This window comes from Lates calcarifer, linkage group LG1, assembly GCF_001640805.2.
Source record: "Lates calcarifer isolate ASB-BC8 linkage group LG1, TLL_Latcal_v3, whole genome shotgun sequence".
NCBI lineage: Eukaryota > Metazoa > Chordata > Actinopteri > Centropomidae > Lates > Lates calcarifer.
The window spans coordinates 9924584-9946170 of NC_066833.1; the positions used below are offsets into that span (position 1 = coordinate 9924584).

Below are 21587 nucleotides of genomic sequence, written 5' to 3' on the forward strand. Positions count from 1 at the left end.
ATGACTAAACTTCTAAGTATGTCTTACTGCCTCGTAGATTCTCTCTCTGTTGTTTTACAAGCTAAATGATTTCAAATGTGCTCACTGTTTTACAAGAGCTCACAGTGAAGTTCTGTAAACCACTCCTTCAAATACCCGTCGACTAAATAAATAAACAGAAAACAGAGCATTTTTTTTTAAGATACAAACAACAGAAATCTGGATGTGTGTTTGTGTGTGTGTGTTGGCAGGTGGACAGCGACACCATTTGGAACGAGGTCCATTCATCCAGTGCAGCTCGCCTGGCTGTCGGCTCAGTGGTGGAGCTGGTCTTCAAAGTGGCATCAGGAGAGCTGAAGGTTAGTTTAGAAGCTTCGTCAAATCTCACGAGAGTCGTTTTCGTTTAGGGATCGGAATGAGCGAGGGATGTTTTGTGTTTGTCGTGTCTGTGTGGCCTTTATATGGGGGCAATTCTGTGTACTCTAACTTTTAAGAGGAAGCCAACATGAAACAAAGCTCAGATGGACCTCACCAGAACAAGTCCAGAACTCTGAGGGGTTTAATTTCACTCTGCTTGTCTTGCCTTGCTCCATTTTCCAGCTGAGTTATGTTTCAGACAGCCGCGTATCTTTACAAAGAAAAGGAAGCAGAGCAAAATGCTCCGTGCATAGTGGATTAATCAAACCTTATTACACCCAACACATGCTATCCACCCTCCAAACACCTCCAGAGAAGAGAAACTTCCTTCCAGAACCATTTATCCCAAAGTCTCGTTAGCACCTCACAGACAGACATCCCCACCCCCGTCATGCCTTGCCCACCAGCCAGCCTTCCTGTGTCTGTGGCAATGGCTGCTTACTGTTTGAACCCAGCAGGGAGGCCCGGCACACGGGTACTGCAAACGCTAACAGTCCCCACTAACAGGCCTGCTTTATTAGTATTACACCACAACCACCTGCAGAGCAGCCGTCGCACTTAGCGTTAGCTTAGCACCAACATACCACAGGCTAATGACATTCCTTGGAGAGACAGTAGCACGCCAAACTAATACCCACATGTTTTTTTGGCTGTGTGTGCCAGCACCCAGGACTGCTTCTACATGTGGGCATAATTACTATGAAGAACTAGAGGTCTGGTCTCTCTGTTAGCTTAGTGTGTGATTGGTAATATCACAGGTTAAAGGGAAAATCAAACGCACCGTGCACCCTGGGAGGAATGACACGGACTTGATCCAAGTAGGGTTAAAGGTCACAGGTATTGACTTGCCCTCAGCTTAACCTGATCTTAACATGTAGCGCACATGTGCACGTATGATCACGCACACTCACTCACACATGCAGATGGTCCCTCTGAGGATCCTCCACAGCCCAATGACCGAACTCCACCTGCACCAACAACTCTCTGAACTCCACAGAAAGCCATAAATCCACTCGAGGCTCACACACACACACAGGCAGTCCCACATTTCTGTCTCTCCATCTGCTGTTTCTATTTTAATCCACTGATATCTGTCCTCCTCACAGACAAACAATGCACCCTCATACATCTCTCATTCACTTATGCACACGCTGTAACGGGGGGCTCCTCACTCCAGCTAAGGCAGTCGTCTCTGCAGTAATGTGCCGGCCGGCTGCTAATCTGCAGCAGCTGACTCAACATCATTAGCCCAGCTCGCCTCGCTCTACATCAGCCCCAACATCTATCTAATGTCCCCACATAGCAGAGGGAGCCCCAGAAACACTTGCTGGGAGTCCCACTGGTCCCTGCCTCAACAAAGCTCCCCTTAACTGACCTGATGTACGCATCTGTTTCTCTGAGTGTGTGTGTGTGTGAACCTTTGAATTAGAAACTGTTCTAAATCTTGATCTAAGGTCAGGTGACATCTTTTTTGACACAAACTTTTCCTTGTCCTCCTTTTCAAGTGTGTATTTTTTAACATGGGAATGAACAACATGATCTGAGCAGGTTTAAGGTCGGACAGGACCAAGCAGACCATGACGCTTTCTGTAACTGTGTGTGAATGATTCTTGTTCTCGCTGACAGAACGGTTTTGCTGTCGTTCGACCACCTGGACACCATGCTGAGGAGAGCACGCCCATGTAAGTAAATCAGAGATGTACTTTAAAGCCGTGTCTGTGTTTTAGTGCAGTGTGTAACACCTCTTCCTCACTGTCCGCTCTCAGGGGGTTCTGTTACTTCAACTCAGTCGCCATCGCAGCCAAACTCCTGCAGCAGAGGCTCAACGTCAGTAAAATCCTCATTGTGGACTGGGTGAGTTTCACAGGAGAACGTACACCTGTGCATACAACAAACTAAGATACGTATGTGGGTTTAAGGTGTAGCCCTGATGGTTTTTTCGCCTGGTCTTTTTACTGTGTTGTGTGTTTTCAGCAGCTTTTATATTGCAGAAAGTGCTCTGCAGAGTATTTTTAATATACATTCACACACAAGAATACGTCCCAGCAGACAACTGGGTCCACAACAATTCAAAAGACTAAGTGCATCTGCAGCCTGAAAGATCTGCTACTGAGGTCAGACGCTGTCCCTGTTTTCAAAAAGACAAATTTGTCCATAAGAAGGTATGACAAACTCTCAGCCGGGTCCAGGAGTAGCGCTCTTCAGCGGCGTCCCCGGCTGGTCATGGCCATTCCCAGAAGCCTTTGAAGGGCCTTTTCATTTCCTGTCTGTCTGTCACGGGGAACTTTAAGTGCAGCTAGCAAACTCATTGTCATGCCACTCTGCCTCCAGCCCAACGGGGACATTTTTAGGTTCGGTGTATAAAAGCATTCTTGGGATATAGACAATGAGGTCATTTAATTGGTGTCATGTTGTTGAAGTTGAGTGTTTTATTGAATCCTGCTGACCGTCCCTGTCTGACATCACGACAGGCTGCAGCTGACATTCAGACTTGACTTTCTTGTCGTATCATTTCCTCGGTCGTAGCGCAGGTGCAGGAGTCGGAGGAGAATTCATGAACTGGTTGCCCTCGTCTTACCCTGTCCTGTCTCTTTCCAGGATGTCCACCATGGAAATGGCACCCAGCAGGCCTTCTACGCCGACCCCAGCGTTCTTTACCTGTCGCTGCATCGCTACGATGATGGAAACTTCTTCCCAGGCAGCGGAGCACCTGACGAGGTGGGAGGGACCAGCAGTCTGTCTTTCTGCTCGTCTGCCTGTTTGTTTTGTCTGAATTTGTGCATTAACAAACCAAGCTGTGTGTGTGTAGGTGGGCAGTGGAGCAGGTGTAGGCTTCAATGTGAACATGGCCTTTACTGGAGGACTGGAACCTCCCATGGGTGATGCAGAGTATCTAGCTGCATTCAGGTAAGACAGTAACATCACCTGATGCTTTAGATGTACTTCCATGTCCTCTGAGTGTGTTGCCTTTGACTGTGCACTACATCATTTGTCAAATGCTCTGTGAGGAGCTGCGTACATGCATGAACTCAGCACAGACATGTTCACTTACACGCGGCTGGTTCGTACAGCTGGCTCAGAGCAGGTCTGGACCGGCTCCAGAGCTCTTTGAAGATGAACTCATTTCAGTGACTGTGTGTCCGTCTGAAACCGGCCGACGAGCCACCGTCTTCTCGCAAACTTTTTTTGGAAGCACACCTTAGCCCGTTAATGCACCCCAGACCCCGTGTGCTCTCACTCTCCCTCTCCCCACTCTTTATTCTTTCATCCTTTCCTCATCCTCCTCTTTCAGCCCTCCTGTCAACATGTGCACTGATGACAACCAACTAATATATCTCATACTGTGGATGTTATACATAATCCATCACTGAAGCCAATAGCTGGTGCAGCATGCCTTACAAAATGCCTTGGTATATATATATATATATTTAAGCATCTCTATTGATACACAAAGAGAAACATTATTCACATGAACCAGTAACACAAAGTGAGATTAATAAAACCCTGAACCTTCTGTAATTAGAGACTCTAAAATCATAGATCATTAGAGGATCATTATGATTATGTGATATAGTTGACAGTGAGCTCACTAATAAGATCTGAAAACCCTGAGAAGGAAGAGGCTTTTTTAATCTGAGATTATTTACTTGTCTGCTACAAAGTTCAAATCCAAATACACTGAGAATAAAAACTTCAACTTCTGATAGTTTTACACTTTCTGAGTATTTGCACTATTTTCTCAGCAGCTTACTCCTTTATCAAACAGTTCATGCTGTTTAACACTGCCCAGGATGAGCAGTTTTGTTGTGTGTGTGTTGTTGTGTTTGTGTAATACTTTCACTTTGCATCTTGGACGAGGTCCAGCGATGTAAAGGAAACAGGGAGGAGAGTTTGGGTGTGTTTCACCTCTGACCCTGGCGTCATTAATCCCTCAAGGCTGTAGTAGTACTGGACAATTTATAGGCCCCACAGGACTGCAACAAACCTGTCTCACAGTTCTTAGATCTGCCACTTAGACTGGCCACGTATATATATACAGGTGTCAAATAAAAGCTATAGGTGAGACAACAAAACAACACACAGTTAAACAGCTGCACCAGTGCTCAGACATGTACAACCACATGTGTATGGACACCTGATCCACACAGCCTCTGTCTGTCTCTCAGTCTCAGTCTGTGTCTTGCGGTCCTCTCCGTCCTCGCTCTCTGTCTCTGGGAGGGGGATGCGTGCCTCGCAGCCGGCACCTCGCCGTTCCTCCGCTGGCCTGTGCCACGTTGCATTTGCAGGGGATCAAGTCTGAGCCTCCAGAAAGCACAGAGAAAAAAGATAAGAAAATTGGCCCTAATGAAAACCAGAGGCACCATCTCCCTCTCTCTCTCCCCCTCTCTCCCTCTCGCTCTCTCACCTCCTCCTTCCACTCCGTCTTTTGCCATGAACTTGGAAAGATGAGAGAGGAGGAGAATTAAACTTAATTCAAACCAGCTCTCCACAGCGCCAGATGACAGGGCTTTGAAGTGTAAGTGTGCGTGTGTGAGTTTTTCGCTCTCTTATTCTCTCTCTCTCTCTCTCTTCTCCCGCTCTCCTCTACTTTTTTATGAACGGAGGGGGAAAGCCTTGAAGCTCTGCAGTTTAACCCCTTGTTGACTGGTTTGTTGAGCACTGCTCCCTCTAAAGGAGAGCGTCTGTATCTATACGGCACCTTCATGTTAAAAACCTTGAGTACATTGGATCAGAATTCATAATCAAGATGCAGAAATTGATAAATTATGGAAGAGCAGTTACACAAAGATGAGAGAAGACGTTTTCCCTGGCTGAAAAACAGGAGCAGCGTGCCAAAACCTGCTGCTGCATCAACCTGAGTGAGTACATTTGTGTTGCATTTGAAATCATGTTGGATGACAGTTGCCAAAAACCGAATGTGCTCGTCAGAATCAGAGGAGGAATAATCAGCCGGAGCAGAGCAAAGGAAAAAAGTAGTGTATAGATTACAGTCGGTGTAAAGAGGGTCTGATGAACAAAGGGAGGTGTGTTTTGTGTCCACGGATGCAGAGGTGATGGCAGTGAGAATGAGTTTCACACACTGCTGAATAAGCGAGACACATATGACTTTCCTTGACGTTCATCCCAGTTATTGTCTGTCATCACTTTCGTTGTATAATCTGGAACAAAACACACAATGTACCACACAACCGCTGATAAAGACTCGAAGAGAACTCACTGGGAAATATCCATCTCCTCCGACGTCTTCTCTCTTTTCTGTGTTGCAGTAACTTCAGTAGAAGTGACTGTTTATTAGCTTTAGCTCCAACATGATCTGTTTAGTTTGAAGTACACAAAGAAACTCAACACGGTGGCATAGAAAGAGTTTTGACGTTGTGGTTGACGTCACCTTGGCTTGGGGAGATGGGAAACGGGATTTTGACCGTGCTTCTTTTAAAATGTCTCTCACACGTCCTCCAACCAAAGTGCGTGGATTGAATAACCACACAACATTCCTACATCCTCTATCACGCATATAAACTCAGGCCCACCATTCCTCAGCTGACACACCAACACCTGTTGCTAGGTAAAGCAAACAACACCAAACAATAGTTTACACTACATGCTTCTCCAAGTAATTCCATTCACAGTGAGCTCTGGCCACGAGAGAAGCAGCAGTGGTTTAGATCACAACCTCTTAGCTCAGGATGTCCCACAGCTCACGGCTCAGTCGTAAACTCTCCCCTCCCTTAATTAACAAAAAAGACCTTTTCATCTCCACATACATAGCCTCTGATTCACACGCAATTAAGTCTTCCTCCAAACCACGAGCTTCCCTTTATGCCAGTTTGCTAATTGATCGCTGTGGCTTTTTTTTATTTCTTTAAATGTCAGGATATTATTCGGGGGAGGGGGCGGGTGGGAGCTGGAACTGATGACACCAGCAGTTTTCATCATCGTGGCCAGAGCTGTCTCTGTTTGTGTTCAAGGTTAGAGGAGGCCTCGTGGTTAAAGTGTCCTTGGCGGTCAAGGTTTCCCTGTGCGTCCTGTGTCAGCCCACGTAAGCGCCTGTGGCCAGCTCCCTTTGGTGTGGGGTCTTTTATGGCCCAAATGTTAATGGGGCGAGGCTGTGTGAGCATCTTAGTGGGTGTGGACAGAGGGGAAAATGTGTGAAAAAATGCAACAACTAGAGCTGAAAAATATAATAACAACTTCTCTAAACAGAGTTGTTGTTTATGTGACGTAGCTGTTGAGCTCTGTGAAGTTTTTACATGAGCTGGTTTGTGTTGTTGACTCCTGTCTGCCTGGACGTCCAGGAAATGTTGGTACAGTGACACATTGACACTAGCTGTGACCTCTTTCATCCACTGTTCACTCATGTCTTTACTCACTCAGTTCTCGTCTGTTTATTTCTTGCCCTCTTTCATCTTCTTGCTCTCTGTATCTCTATCTTTCTTACTCATCTTCTTTGCATGACGTTTTCTCCTGAATCGTTGCCAGATGCATGCTAACACACAGTGACGCATGCACTCTGTGTATCCTCGCTGTCTGGGACTACCAGAAAGCTCCTGATGCTACCTCCCGCCTCTCCCTCAGACAGCTGTGTGTACGTACGAGTGTTGTGTTGTGGTGGTGGGGGGGTGTGGTGTGGTGTGCACACTTGAGGGTTATAATTTGGCGGTGAACAAGAGATGGAAAAACCGGTGGCCTCTGGAGTTCAGGGCACGCTGCGCACCCACAGCCGGCAAACCAGCGCCGTGTTCCTGAGGTCTGCAAAGTACAGGGGACCTACGACGGAACCCTGCGGTACTCCGTCACTCGCAGACCTCACCAAAACACAGCTTGCCCAAATATCCCAGACCCCCAAAAAAATTCCTGTGTTGAACCTGAGGTCCCACAGCGAAATCAGAGGAAGCCACTTGTTTTGCCATCTGGGAAATCCAACTATTTATGAACTAAGTGAGACATCCTAAATCATGCTAAACCACAGCGCTGCGACACATTAGAAGCCAGATTACCTTTTGAGCATAGAGTAGTTAAGTGATTAGTTGTTGCTGATTTCTAATCTATAGATACCCTCACAGAAAGCCAAACTAAGAGTTTTCTTAAGCTGTGTATAAATGACCTGGTTTGTAATTGGACTCAATGTTCTCCTCCATAAAAGCTGATCAATTAAAACATCTCATTTTATGTGATCTAATCTAATCCCTCTGTGCAGGACTGTCTCAGTATTAAACATGCACACTGCAGGGTTTTTCTTTTTTCAGACAGGGTTACCATATAAACCCGACTGGATTTTCCAGCCACAACTTGCAGTGAATCATTACACAGTATCCCACTGTTGATTTGATTTCTGTGTATGACACATTGCACACGAGCACTCCCTCCCCTGCCAGCTGTGTGTTAGATGAAGGTTGTACACAAACATCCCTTCATTCACCACCACACCCATCCAGTGTTAGAATTATCCTGCGCACACACACATGCAATTTTATTTTTCCTTCCGTTTCTCCTTTTTAACTTAAGGACCTTTTAGTGTATCGCTGCCTCCACATTTCCAAACTTTTCCACTTCAAAAAGTGAACGTGGTCATTTTCTCTGCCACACACATACTGTACAGACAAATTCATTAGCTGGATGTTTGCTTTGAAAACCATGAAAGGCAGAGGAAGGTTATATAAGAATTTAAAATACATTGATACACAGCAAAGGGTTAGGGTGTTATTATGTTATCTGACAGAGATAATATAGATATATGAAGTCATTTTTACATCTGCTGTTACCTATATGTCCTCAGTGCGTCTTTATCAGGCTGCACATTCAGCTGTGAGCTCCACATCACATTGTTGGAAATGCAGTAGTGGGAAAAAACTAACTGTTTATATTCACATGGGAACGTTTCCAAAATTGGTATCATGAAATCTTGAAAACTTGGCTCATCGAGCTCGGTGGTTTTGATTGTACTTTGGAGTGGGCTGAGCAGCAGTTTCTTATCTTGGCATATGTACATATTTATTTTGGATTAATTTGTGTTTCATTGTAGCCCAGTGATCCTGTCGTTCAGCCAGCCCAGTAAATGGATGTGGCGCTTGCTTTTGCAAGAATATCTGTTAATGAAATGCAGTGTGACCATTCGACAGGCTCGCCGAAGAGAGATGCGACTCAACAGCTCACGTGACAACGTTTAACCTCTCTTATCACCAAGCTGTTGTTGCTGTTAGACACTGACTCATACACTATCTCTCTCTCTGGCTTTCATGTCGCAGGCACCAAGCCAAAAAAAAAAAACAAAAAAACAACCAAAAAAAAAACAAACGCACCAAACTTAAGTTTCCTAGGAAGCTTCCATGACTTATGAACTGTTTTGCTGATGTTATTTTTTTCCTGTTGGTTACTCCAGGACCGTGGTTATGCCCATTGCCAATGAGTTTGCCCCAGACGTGGTTCTGGTGTCTTCAGGCTTCGATGCGGTAGATGGACATGCTCCACCCCTGGGAGGATACAAACTGACAGCCAAATGTAAGTGCTGACCACAGTTATCCAGTTAATTACGTCTGTTTTCCAGGACCGTATTAACAATGCACATTTTAATGCATTCACTTCTCCTGTATCTTCCATTCTCCCTGTGCAAAGCAACCTTTTCTAAAACCATCCTGCAGATCTCAAATAAGAGCAGGAGTCTTGGTTGTGAAGGGGGGGTGATATGAGTGGTTTAGAGAGGATTGCAGGAAGAGGGGAAGAATTCAGGGGAGAAGAGGGAATGGCTGAATGCATATATTCAAACTCTCCTCCTCCTGAAAGGCAGAGATCAAAGGCTGTGACCGAGCCTAAACGCAAAGCCGCATTTATTAAAATTAAACCTGGCTCATATTATGGCTTGTTTTTTGGCCCCCAGTAAATCCACAGTGCGCTCTCCCTCTCTCTTCCTCTCTCTGATGCAGTCACCCCTTCCTTCATCCATGCTCAAACCCTCTTTTTTTTCTCTTTTTTCTTTGATCAATATCCAAAAAGGAAGTCAGAGCTCGAAGAGCAGTGCCCCCCCCCACCCCCGTCTCATTCTTTTTCTCTTGCCCTCCCTCCCTCTCCTTCTCTACCTTTTCTTTTCTGCCATTTCCTGTGTGTACAGGCCTTGGCTACCTGACCAGGCAGCTGATGGGTCTGGCAGGCGGACGGTTGGTGCTTGCCCTGGAGGGGGGTCACGACCTCACAGCCATATGCGACGCCTCCGAAGCCTGCGTCTCTGCTCTGCTTGGCAATGAGGTAAGACGAGAGTCCAAGAGGAGGAGGGATATCGTCAAAATATCCTTGAGCAAGGCACTAAGATTCAACAGAAACTCCTGGAGCTAAATCTACACTTTTTATTTTCAGAGTTCAAATCAGCTCCAGCCAAATATCACATAAAGATAAGTGTGTTGATGCAGAAAACTGTTCTAATTAATGCATAATGATAAGCTTTATTTAGAGCCACATTAGTGTAGTTTTTCTGTTTAATTGCATTGAAGTGAATGTAGATTTGAAGCAGCTGAAAAGCATCTGGTTTATTTGTGTTGTCAGCATCAAAGTTTCAGAATGTAGCTGCACAATTTTCATTCTTGGCTGGATTTCTGGATGCGAGTAATTTTGCCTGACTTTACAAATTAACATCCTGCAAATTAAGCGAACATTTCACTGATAGATTTTTCTGATTTCTCCTTCTTCTGAAGCCAAAAAACTCCACGCCTTTCCTCAGATATTTACATGTCAGGCGACGTTGACATTTGTGTCCTCTGATTAGGTGACTCCTAAATGGTGCTAAAACAAATTTTGTCATGAATGAACACATGGCCGCTGACAGTAACGAGAGTTTAGTCGCCAAATCTCCCCCCAAAAAAGCTACAGGCTGTTTCATAGATAAACACAGAACAGGCTTGTACGTTCCTTCAACAACAGTGCTCATTTATCTGAGCCAAAACCATCTTGTCTTCATGTTCTCTTACACTGCCTCTGTCTGAGAAGTCAACGCCACACACACACACACACACACACACACACGCTGAAGCACGTCAAAGGGAGAGGATTTCCAGGCAGAAGGTTAATTGTGGGAGTGTGTAGGTTGGGCTGTGGAACTGAGCAAACATCGGCTCTCTGTGATTCATGGCGCACAACAGAATAGCAGCTCGTCACAGCCGCCCACTCTTTTCTTCCAGCTAATGGAGAGGCTGGAGTGCTTTTTTGGATGGACTGCTCGGCCTCATTTTCTCCCCACAGATCATGCATCCAAGATATATCAGGGCTTTACTGTTAGAGGACGACTGAGCTGTGGCACGGAGCGGAGATAATAGAGCTTTAGGGGAAGAGAAGAAGGCGTGTAGGAGAATTTGTACATGCTGCGTTCAAGTACACCTGCGTCTCCTTGGCTCTGTGTCTTGTATCTAGATAATGTATGTCCAGGCCACATCTGGAGCCAGCTCATGTCTAGCATCAGAATGTGTCTCTTAAGTCTGCTAGTAGGTGATTTAGCTTTTTGCCTGTGACCACCTGATACTCATTTTCTTCTAGGGACATAGTCAGAGAGTGAGATGGCTGTCTGGACACTTTGTTGAGTTATTTTTTCTGACTGTACCTATTGTGTGAAACTGTTGTCTGCTGTCTTACTTGTAACCACACAAGATGCTGAGTTTTTTGTGTTTTCAGAAAAAGCGTCTCCAGTTAAATTCAATTAAATGTAAGTGGTGGATACACATTTCAAGGACATGCTTGAGCAGCGCAGACACTCAAATTCACGTCTCAGAGAAATAACGATCAAATAAAAAGTAAGGAGTCAAGAGAACGTTTATCTCAGTCAGACAAACTTCTTTTATTTTGAGAAAGTGACCAGTCTGAAGTGTTGCTGCAGAACAAGCCACAAACACACACCCTCAGAGTGTTGGTTGTCACTGTACCTGTTAAAGCCATTATCCTCTGCCCACTGAGACATTCTTCACTAATGGTTCTGGAGTTCTGATCAGGCACCTTAACAGTGCATAACATAGTGAGACTAGTTGTTTGACTGCATACAGTGTAAGACGTCATGTCTTCAAAACAAATTAAGCCTGTATGAATGACAGCAGCTGATCAGATGAGTCTGTATCAGCCCTGCTGAGGTTGGTATCTGTGCATCCCCAGGCCTCTTGTTCCAGCCCTCCAGACAGCTTGAGCTATAAATGAGTTCTTGGAATCGTAAAAACCCGCGTGGCCGTGTTCCATGTGGATCTTGGAGTTAGAGCAAAACAAACAGAACAATAACACAGGGTCACGTTAATAAAACTTGGTCACTGCAACCAACCGGTCCACCGCTCGGTGGAACATGAAGACACTGACCACCACAGACACTGGACAGACTGGGGCTCAGTCAGTCTCACCCTTCAATGTTTTTCTCTTAAGAGGAAAATGCTGCGATGTGCCAGACCCATCAAAGACTACCAGCTCTGCTCAGTCATGGTTAGCAAGAGAGGAAATGCATAAACTAGAAGCTTAATCTAATAACTTAGCTGTGTTTACCTGCACTGTCCCCACCAATGACTCAAAGCTACAAAACGCTGCCATTACAGCTGGGAAGGATTCAGGAATTCAAGGACATCTCAACAGGGCGGATGCTTTTTGCTGTCACAGAGGTTTGTACTCAGCACTTGCAGCCTGAAGGACGCTCTCCTGACTCACAGCACCGCCCTGCTGCAAAAATAATGAACTGGATCAGGGGGTGTGCGTCTTAGGTTTCAGCAGCCTGCGGAGCACAGGCCTCAGCAGGGGTTTGGAGGAGGTCACTGGATGGGTGCCACAGGGAGCTGAAAATTTGAAAATCGGCATGAGGCATGGGGCGTCAATTGCCTCGGCCCTGCAGGACACCCCTCTCGCCTTCTCGCCCAGGGCCCCGTCGCTGGTACACATCTGAAAATGGTTACCCTCACACCTCTTCCTGCAGGGTCAGCCTGGGTCTAGGGACCAGATAATAAAGGGAAATGGAGTAATTATTTGAAGTTAGGGGGGAGGAAAGTATTGTTCTAAGGCAGCTGTACTTATGTAACTCTTCATCTGGAAAATATGGACTGAATTTTAATCAGTTTTATATTTATCCCTCGTTCAGAATTAAAGTTTGTAGATGCAACGTGCCTCATATCAAACACCAATCAGTCTCAAGTGAAGCTGTGCAACTTTGAAAATGAAACACAGGTCACAACTATGAGGTTAGAGCTTTAACTTTTGGGGACTTTTTGGGTATCATGACAGCAGCCTGACAGAAACAGGAGTGCCTCATTAGCAGAAGAGATGGCTTTGATAAAGTGATGAACAACACAGATGTAGATGTTGTTAAGTATGGACCTAGTGCTCTCATGACTCGCGCCGGGCGGCTCTTTGGCAGCGAGTGATGTCAGCTGTTTGAACAAAGGCAAATCATCCAGTTGTGTGAAGCTTTGATAACTGAGAGCAAAGAAAGAAAAGAGACTGAAATGTCCCTGATCAGATCAAAATGGCAGGAAGCAAGTGTTTTTATCATAATCCCAGCGAAGGTCTTTGTAATGGATGTGGAATTTAGCTGGAAAACGTCAGTGGGGGATTGAGCTAAAGGGAGAGAAAAAAGGCCTGGTGTTTGCTGTTGATGTCTGGTAATAACCTCAGATGGCAAATATACAGAAAGCTTAATTAAATGTCAAGCCTAAAGGGGCACTGTAGCTTCACCAACCAGGCTGAGCAACAAAGCAGACCTGGAGCAACAAGTGGCCAACAATCAGATTAACTTTGGACCTGTCTGAATGTGTCCACTGAGTGTTTCTTTTTTTTTTCTAGAGGATGTATTTTAGTTTGTGCATATGTGTGTGTTGGCTGGAGCGTGAATGGAGCAAATGAGTAGGCTCAGGCATGGGACCACAGCTGGATTAGCCGGTCAGCTGTGCTTTTGTTTGCGAAGCCTCAAACTGCCTGAGGGTTTGTGTTGTCTGGATGAGTCCAGGACCCAAGACGTCACCAGAATAAAAATCTCTGATCTAACCATAGCATATAACCATAAAATATGCATTGAGTGGTAACGCACTGAGTCTGAGACTGACTGATGAGTTGCTCTGTTGTGCTGTGTGAGTTTTAAATGAATTTAGACTAGACTTAATGCAGAAAGCCCATGTAAATGGTCACAAATATCACACACTCTGTTTGTTGTGTGCAGTACTTTTATTGTGTGGCGGTCTTAAAAGATTTTAGCAGCCTCCACATGGAACCAAAACATCCTAAAGGTGTTCCTTATATACTCTTCACCTCCTGTGTAGCTTGTACTTCCAGTGTTTTACTGCTTGCTAGTGTGAGAAATATATCTGTGCTTTTATTGGCAGGTTAGGACAAGCTTTGCTATAATGAGCATTAGGTTTCCTTTGAAAACAGCTCAAATGAGCTGGGAAAGAGAGGGATGAAAATTGCTGAATGGACTTTACAGCCTCTTTTATTCACCCCCACCACTGTAGTGCGTAATCGTGAAGTCTTTCTAGTTAAATAGCTCATGAATGATGCATTGGCGACGGCACCAGTCAACTCTGAACCCAGGACTAATTGATGATTGCTCGCAAACAGATGTTGGCCCAGCCCGATCCATGGTTGTTAGCAATTATTTGATAAACAACAGGCTAATATGCTAATTGTTACCAGCTGTCAATGAGGTTATTCCGTGTGTTTACACTCCAGTTACAGTAAGACGCTCGACTTCACCTGTCCCCCCCCTTGGGTCTGACTATTCACCGCGACCCCCCTCACTACAAGGCAGACCTACACCCCTCTCCGAAAAGGTCACCTGCTTTGCACAATACACATCATTACCTTGTTCAGTTAGCATAACATAATCAACCGGTTTTAGTGACCGCCAACATATGCACATGGACACAACAGTAAACAATGGATGCCTTGTGCACTTTTCTTCTGCTGAACAAGTGGAATTCCTCCTCTTTCCACTGTTTTGGTTTCAGCCTCCCTCAGGAATGTTTTTACCGGGGCACATTCCTCTCTCTCAGCTCATGGCTTTCCATGGTGTCTCAGCTTTGCTGGCCCGGACCTTGTGCGTTGGACGGCTGTGTCACACAGAGTAATAGACTTCCTCAGAAATCAGTCAGCGCTGTGACAGCAAGCCATCCTCAAAGGACGTCTCTCTCTCCCTCTGTGAAAACCACAGCACATCTGATGGTATGAAGATGCAGGACCACAAACTCAATAAACAGAAATGTTGCTATGGATGATGAGGCAGACACATGTATGCTTGTGTTTGCCATACCTGCCAGGTGGCGGCCCCTGGAGCACCCTGACAAGAGCCATTAAAGTTTAAAAGCGTGAGGCCCAGCTGTCAATCAAGCTGACAGGCTGCCCCCGTGCAACCCTGCTCTGAGGTGAACCCCACGAAACCCCACAGAACCCCTGACCCTGCTCTGACAGGGAGCTGGGTTAGTAGGGGCTGGGACTGGCTGGAGTTATGGTGAGAAGCTGGTGGCTGCAGCCTGAAGGTTGGAAAAGTAAGATTTGATTGGAAGATTGATGGTTTGAGTCCCCAGACAGGCTGGGAAATTTTGAGATGGGAGTGATGAATAAGTGCTGCTGTCTCCCCCTTCAACCATGACTGAAACACACCTGGATTTCTCCTGTAGACGAGCACTGTGGCTGGCAGCTCTGGGCAGGTGTGTGTGAGCGTTGCACTTTGATTTGGCACAAAGACCAAAAATAACCCAGTGATAATAAAACTCAAGGGTTTGCACTGGTGAGAGGAAACCGTAGATTCATGTGAGAATGTTTTTTCTGTCTGGCCTAGTGTAACTGGAGACGTGCTCCTTAGTCAACCTGTGGACTGTTCACGAGGTGGAGCTGCATGTTTTCAGTGGAGAAAGTGATTGAAAGCAAAAAAAGATTGGCTTTGAGTGATTACATGGATAAACTGTTGAGCTGCAGAGAGGTTGATGTGCTTTTATGTCTTTCTAGCCAATGAGGCAATTAGGCCTGGACGTTTTTGTAAGTTGCTCTGATCAGAGTGTCAGCCAAATTCCAAATAACCCAATGTAAACATTCATGCACTAACTGTACGTATATGCATGTGTGTGTGCACCCACCTCTGTCCGCTCCTCTGTGCATGATGTAGCCTGTCGTGCCACAGCAGGATTAAAGTATCCCTCTCCCCAGACTGCCTCTTCCCTCAGCCCCCGCGAACCCCTCCCACACACTATTTGTTTTAATTAAAAGAAAACTTCCAGCCTTGGCCAAGCGAGACCGACCAACGATGACTTTTTCCTCCTCTCTCTGGCACTCGATTCCCAAATCTCAGGCCAAACCCTGTTTTTTTTTTTTCTTTTACTCTATGTCTTTCTTTACGTGTCTCTCAGTTGGTCCTTTATTCCACTGGGGTTATGATTGAAAAAGAAAAGGGGGTGCATGTCGTTGGTGTTGGAATGTGGAGCTGAATGGGCCCGTTTGACAAAATGGGATGAGAAAGTGTCGTATGTGCAGTCGGCCAAAGGGGAAATTGAATCATTCCGGGTTGGGAAGGCACATTTGGGAATAGCCCTGTTTCCTCTGAATTGTGGCTTGGAGACTTTCATAGGCTTAGTGGTGCTCCCTGAGGTGTGTGTGCTTGACTGTGTGTATAAGCATGCATGTATGTGTTTGTGTGAGCAGGCAGTTTCCATTTGTATGCATCTGTGCGCACTAGTATGTGTCCTTAGAGTGGGACACAGTACAAAGCATACATTGTTTGTGTCAAAGAGTAGCGAAGCTCTCGTGTGTGGGAGGAGGTGTGCATCTGCAGGCCTATTTTCTATTGTGTCAGCAGCTCGAGCCTGTTCCCCACCTCTTGGAGTGATTCAGCCCTGGGCTGTGGTCCACATACAAAAGTGATCCTTTAAACCAGGAGGGAACCACATTAGTTTAAGTGAGGTTTCTACAGGGTTTTGGAGCTGTGTTTCTGAACACCTGTCAGTCACACTCATAAAAATACACCCTCTGCATCTCAAAAATGGCTCGAGACGTTTAATGCACTCAGCCGACGTTCCGCGCTGGCAGAGGTTCAGTGTTGGTGCCACCAGTGCCAAGCTGTCTGCCCTGCAGCAGCTCCATTACAGCACGAGTGTCTGAAATAATCTCAAAGACATGGCTGGTGGCAAGATATTTTGCTGTTAGTATAAAACCTGCAGCGCCATCGTTTTGCTTTCAGGAGAGGATATGAAGCAGGATATGTGTTTTGATATTTGATATTTTCTTTTTGTTGCAGTTGGACCCCATTCCTGACGAGGTGCTGCAGCAGAGACCAAATGCCAACGCTGTCCACTCTATGGAGAAAGTTACTGAAACTCACAGTGAGTGGATTATTAACATGTACACACACACATCTATATGTCTTCTATGGTTAAAGGTCAGATGGTAAATGAAGTGTCTGTCACACACTAGTGAACAGTCAGTGTCCTAATTACGTTTACATTGTAGGTAAGTACTGGCGTTCGCTGCAACGCTCCGCCTCCACACTCGGCTGCTCGTTGAGCGAAGCCCTCCAGCGTGAGGCGGAGGAAGCGGAGACCGTCTCTGCTATGGCCTCGTTGTCTGTTGCCAACAAGCACATTGGAAAGAGGTACGTCACGTCGCCTGGTTGCTCTCAAGGACCGATGATCTATTAATTCCACTGATCGTTGTTCTATATTTAATCAGATGACTTGTGTGTTATTCACCTCTGCCAGTCGTGGTTGTTTATGGCGTTGTCTTTTCCCCAGGTCTGAAGAGGAACCAATGGAAGAGGAAGGTCCAATGTAAAGAAACATCCCCGGCTTTGACCACTCAGACTTTCTCTTTGACAGCGTCCTCATCCGGTCGATTTCAATTTAACTGCCGCTCCTGCGTCTCACCCCCGGTGGCAGCTTCTCATGGGGGAGAACAGGCAGAGCTGACAGACGGGAAAGGAACACTGAGGATGAGCGATGCGTTCACTGACCAGCGGTGCACAGACTGTCTCGTCAAGACCTCAGATAGAAGAGGACTGACTCAACCACGCCACAGTGACAACCTCGAGTGCCAGTGCTTTTTAAAACACTATACAGACGTACTTTTTGAAACGCCAGTCGGCTACTTATCCCATTATTCTGTTTATTCTGTGCTTTATCGCCATCGTCTCACCTTCATCAGAAACCACCAGAGCTAACGTGATTGTGATTCTGCACTAAGGACGGATCATTCCGAGAGGTCGAATTTCTTGCTGTTTTCCGAGGTGGTTGGAGATCGCAGATGAGAAATATCAGCAGGTGTTCTGATCCCAGTAACAGACTGTGCACTCGTGCCTTTTTTTTTTTTTTTAAACCTGGTGGATTTCCTGTTGAACTCTACTGAAAGAGTGTTGCCTTAAACAACAGGTTCGGGAACGAACCCTCTTCTCCCCAACCCCTTAAACATTTCTATCCTGGTAAGACATCCTATGCCTGCATGTTGTTGGCACATAGACTGGAGGACCCTGGCATGCTCACACATAACTCCCTGCAACCAGCCTACTGTCTCTCCCTGGACCTCCATCTTTCCTTTCCCCCCCATCGTTTTCATTCTCGGCTCAGAAGGTAGTTCCCAGCCACAAGTTGGAGTTGGTTCAGTTTAAAAGGAAAGTTAAAGGTGGTGTTAGTATCACTCAGTGTAACCGTGTATCTCACAGACATCAGTTTTCCTCAAGTGAAGAATTAAGTAGCATGCAATGAACTAGAGCAACAGGACTTGTGAAAACTACGTAGTAGATAGACGACACTGAAGCCAAAGCATGATGGTCTATCAAACCACACACGATCACGAGCATATAACAGACTTAACAATAACACTCTCATATTTCTATCAGTCTCACTTTCTGCTGATTAATGGGACACAGAAAGGAATTAATCTCACATCACACATTTGTTGAACCAGCCCTCTCTTTAAGACAACTGTGTCTCCGTGGTAACAAGGACTGTACCACCTGGGATTTTCCAGAGGGGTGTTCCAGGCTCTCACACACAGCTGCTTCAACATCGCATGCCCCCCCTTGTTAAGCACATCTGCTCCCCAAATGTCAGGTGCTATGAGGCAGGTGTGTGTACGTCTGTTCAAGAAAAAAAAAAACAAAAAAACACTGAAGCTCAAGCTGCTCTTTATAAATATTTAAGTGTATGCACATATTTTTCTAGTTGTTTTATTATTTTTTTGTCTGCTGGCCATGCCTCTGCGTAGCTCATGTAGCTCTGATTCCCCTCTACGTGAATCCTCCTCTAGGATCGGGTGTATTTATAGATTAAAACTGGATACTGTATCAAATCTGCCTTACAAATCTGAATCCTTTGGACTCACGAATGAATATCTTAATATTTAAGAAGACAGGAGGTAGTTTCATTTAACTTGGTGCTTTATTTTACCAACTGAAACTCAACTGGCTCTAGTAGCCAGATTATACAGAACACCAGCCACCAGCCTAGCTGTAGTAAAGATCTACATGTCTGATCGTGACCGTACGGGCCACTGCTCACTGTGTGGTCACAGTGTGCTCGAGTTATATCTGTAACCATCCTTCCAACTTGTGTTTGGCCTCTGGGCAACTACCTTCTGTCTCTGCTTCGTCTATAAAAAGCTAATCACATGTTTAATGTATTTTTTCAGTGAACAGAAACAGAGTGCTGTGGTGTTTACTGTTGTTTACTGTACATAGGACGTTGATCTGAGTATTCCTGCCACACACATTTGTCAATGACTACTTTTGTTGACTCTTCTCCACCTGTGTCTTTTCCCTGCTTTCGTCAGTGGACTTTAGTGACTTGTTTTTGTACTTTTTAAATGTGTTCTCCCATTGTTTTGTACACGTCACTCTCTCCCCTGTTTTCCTGTTACATTGTAAAGCTGACATACTTCACAACAGGTGAGGGGTCAGACTCAGTTTTTGGTGGACATTTCTGGGTTTTTGTGGGCGGGCGGGGACGCAAATGTTTCTACTTTGTATAATGATGGACAATTGTGTATTTACTGTCTGTTCATAGTAGATTTATATATAAAAGAAATGAGTATATTATATATATCTATACATAATGAAATACTATGATCTCATGGGTCTTACATACAGTCGGCTCTTTTTAGGGTGTCACTGAAGGCACCATTTGCTGTACTTGGTTACAGTTTGTTACGTGTTGAGTAGCATTTTACTGGTTGTCTTTTTGTCTTTCAACACTGATGACTAGTTTTTGGCTTTATTCATCCCATTGGTACTATAACACTGTCACAGTAGGTGTGCAGCTGCCGTTCCATATGTTTTTGATTTCTAAAACACAACTTTTGGCTGGCACTTTTTAAGTTTGAGTATCTTAGGAAATGTATGACTGAAATTCGAGGCTTGGATTCTCAACACTGACCAAAATGGCGATCTGTTTCTTCACATTTGCTCCCTTTCCTCACAGCTTTACAATTTCATCCTCTAGCATCTTCAAAAGGTCAAACAAAATGGGAAGGGTGGATTTGAATTGGAACGTGGCCGTGCACTTCCCCCACATTAAATCACTACGATGGGCCTTGGAAATGATTCCACATGATCATTGCTTACTTCTTATCAGGCCCAATGTCCTTAGCTTTATTTTAAATTTACATTCCTTTGACTTCATCAAGCTCACATGTGTAATCCCATTCATCAGCTAAGTGGTTCCTGGGCGGCCTGGTGTTCAGACTGTTCTGTGTCCAACAGATCACAGGTGCTTGATCCCTCACGTCTTTCCTCTCTCACGGGACACCGAAATTCCTTTCCTTGCTTCTCCTGCTCCAGGGCCAAATGTTTCAACAATATCTGTCTGATTACGCTGTCGTAGGCTGACTGATTTTCAATTTCAGATCTTCTAATCTTAATCAGACTCGCAGGGAAGTTCAGAGTTTCTCATGTTGAGCGAATGATGGCAGAGCGGCGCTGTCTCTTCCTGCAGATGCACCTTTGATGTTGCATGTTTCTAAATCACCTCTGTGGCGTCCTCTCCCATGGCTCCTGCAGATGGCGAAAGAGGTCAAAGGTCATTTTAAGCATCTTCCAACTCTCAAGAACAAAGGAAATGTGTTTTACCCAACATCACAGTATCATAATACTTCACCCACACAGGGATATTTATATTTGGGATATGTGGACATATCCGTGCATGTCAATACAGTCGATCAGATGTTTTTCGGTAACCGAGCCCAGAACATTCCCAGAACCTCAGCACAGCAGTGCCAGTCATGGGTTTTCTACCGTTGAATGCTTTGGTTTCTCGAAAGGAGCCAAAACTAGCACGGTCTGGCTACTCTGGCCGTCTGTCTTCACTGTTAGTCTTAACACAATGTCCAGTAACAAAAAGAAAAGCAGCAACATTCCATTTTGTTATAATTTCCATTCATTAGGAGGGGGCAAATCTCTTTGTTTTAACCCTCGAGGTTCAGTCCAGCCCAGCCTGGTCCAAGAACCGTCTGTTTATTTAGGTGGCCTGGTCCGACTCCACTCCATTCCTCTTTTCTCTCTCTGCATGGTCCACATGTCTGCATGCACTGCCTACCTGTCTTATCTCTCCACATATCAGCACCGGGGATCGAGCACTGAAGGACATTAGTACTTTCACTGTATCCAAACTGTCTTTATCTCTTACTGCTCTTGTGTTTCTGCTGGGGAGGAGTCTGGGTGCTCTCCATGTTGTGCTTTTACTCGTAGCATATGGAATCTTTGAACCTGAAACTGACTTCAGCTGAATATTTTACAACAAAAAAAGGAAAAAAATGTATCTAGCACTTGTAACACAGACAATAGATTTTATTGTATTTATGTAGAAAAACAGATTGTTTTAGGGGGACGCTTTGTAAACTGCGACAACAGAATGGACTTTTTTTTTTTTTTTTGGTTTGTTTGTTTGTTTTACACCAGGCCAGATGTGACTGTGGTGGACTTTTGGGAAGACTTGTTCTTTGTCACATCTGGACTTATAAAGGGCTCCATCCAGTTGCCTGGTCATTGTTAAAGTCGTCCATTCCAGTAAATAAGCCAGTTATCACTATGACCACTGTGGTTCAAAAACAAACAGTTCTAGGTTTACATATGTATAAAATGCGTATTCTTTTTTTTTTTTATCAGTTATGTTTTTGACTCGTTCCACCATTGTTACAGAAATAGTACATTTTTCTCGGGAACCTTTGCTCTAACATGTTGTCTTTGACATCTACAATATAAAGTATTGTTTTGGAAAAAC

The 21587-nt window shown here is 45.0% G+C and overlaps 1 protein-coding gene across 5 annotated transcripts in view; it reads left to right on the forward strand.

Annotated features, from left to right (window-relative positions):
- The window catches only part of hdac4 (histone deacetylase 4), an 88477-nt gene extending 66890 nt beyond the window's left edge, over window positions 1–21587 (forward strand). For all 5 annotated transcript variants that reach the window (XM_018682257.2, XM_018682258.2, XM_051070053.1 and 2 more), the window contains 10 exons: window positions 231–338; window positions 2023–2078; window positions 2163–2250; window positions 2995–3114; window positions 3206–3303; window positions 8777–8895; window positions 9503–9636; window positions 16619–16703; window positions 16831–16972; window positions 17112–21587. In XM_018682257.2, the coding sequence (XP_018537773.1) occupies window positions 231–338; window positions 2023–2078; window positions 2163–2250; window positions 2995–3114; window positions 3206–3303; window positions 8777–8895; window positions 9503–9636; window positions 16619–16703; window positions 16831–16972; window positions 17112–17151 (990 nt within the window). In that variant the 3' untranslated portion in view covers window positions 17152–21587. The remainder of the gene's footprint in view (window positions 1–230; window positions 339–2022; window positions 2079–2162; window positions 2251–2994; window positions 3115–3205; window positions 3304–8776; window positions 8896–9502; window positions 9637–16618; window positions 16704–16830; window positions 16973–17111) is intronic.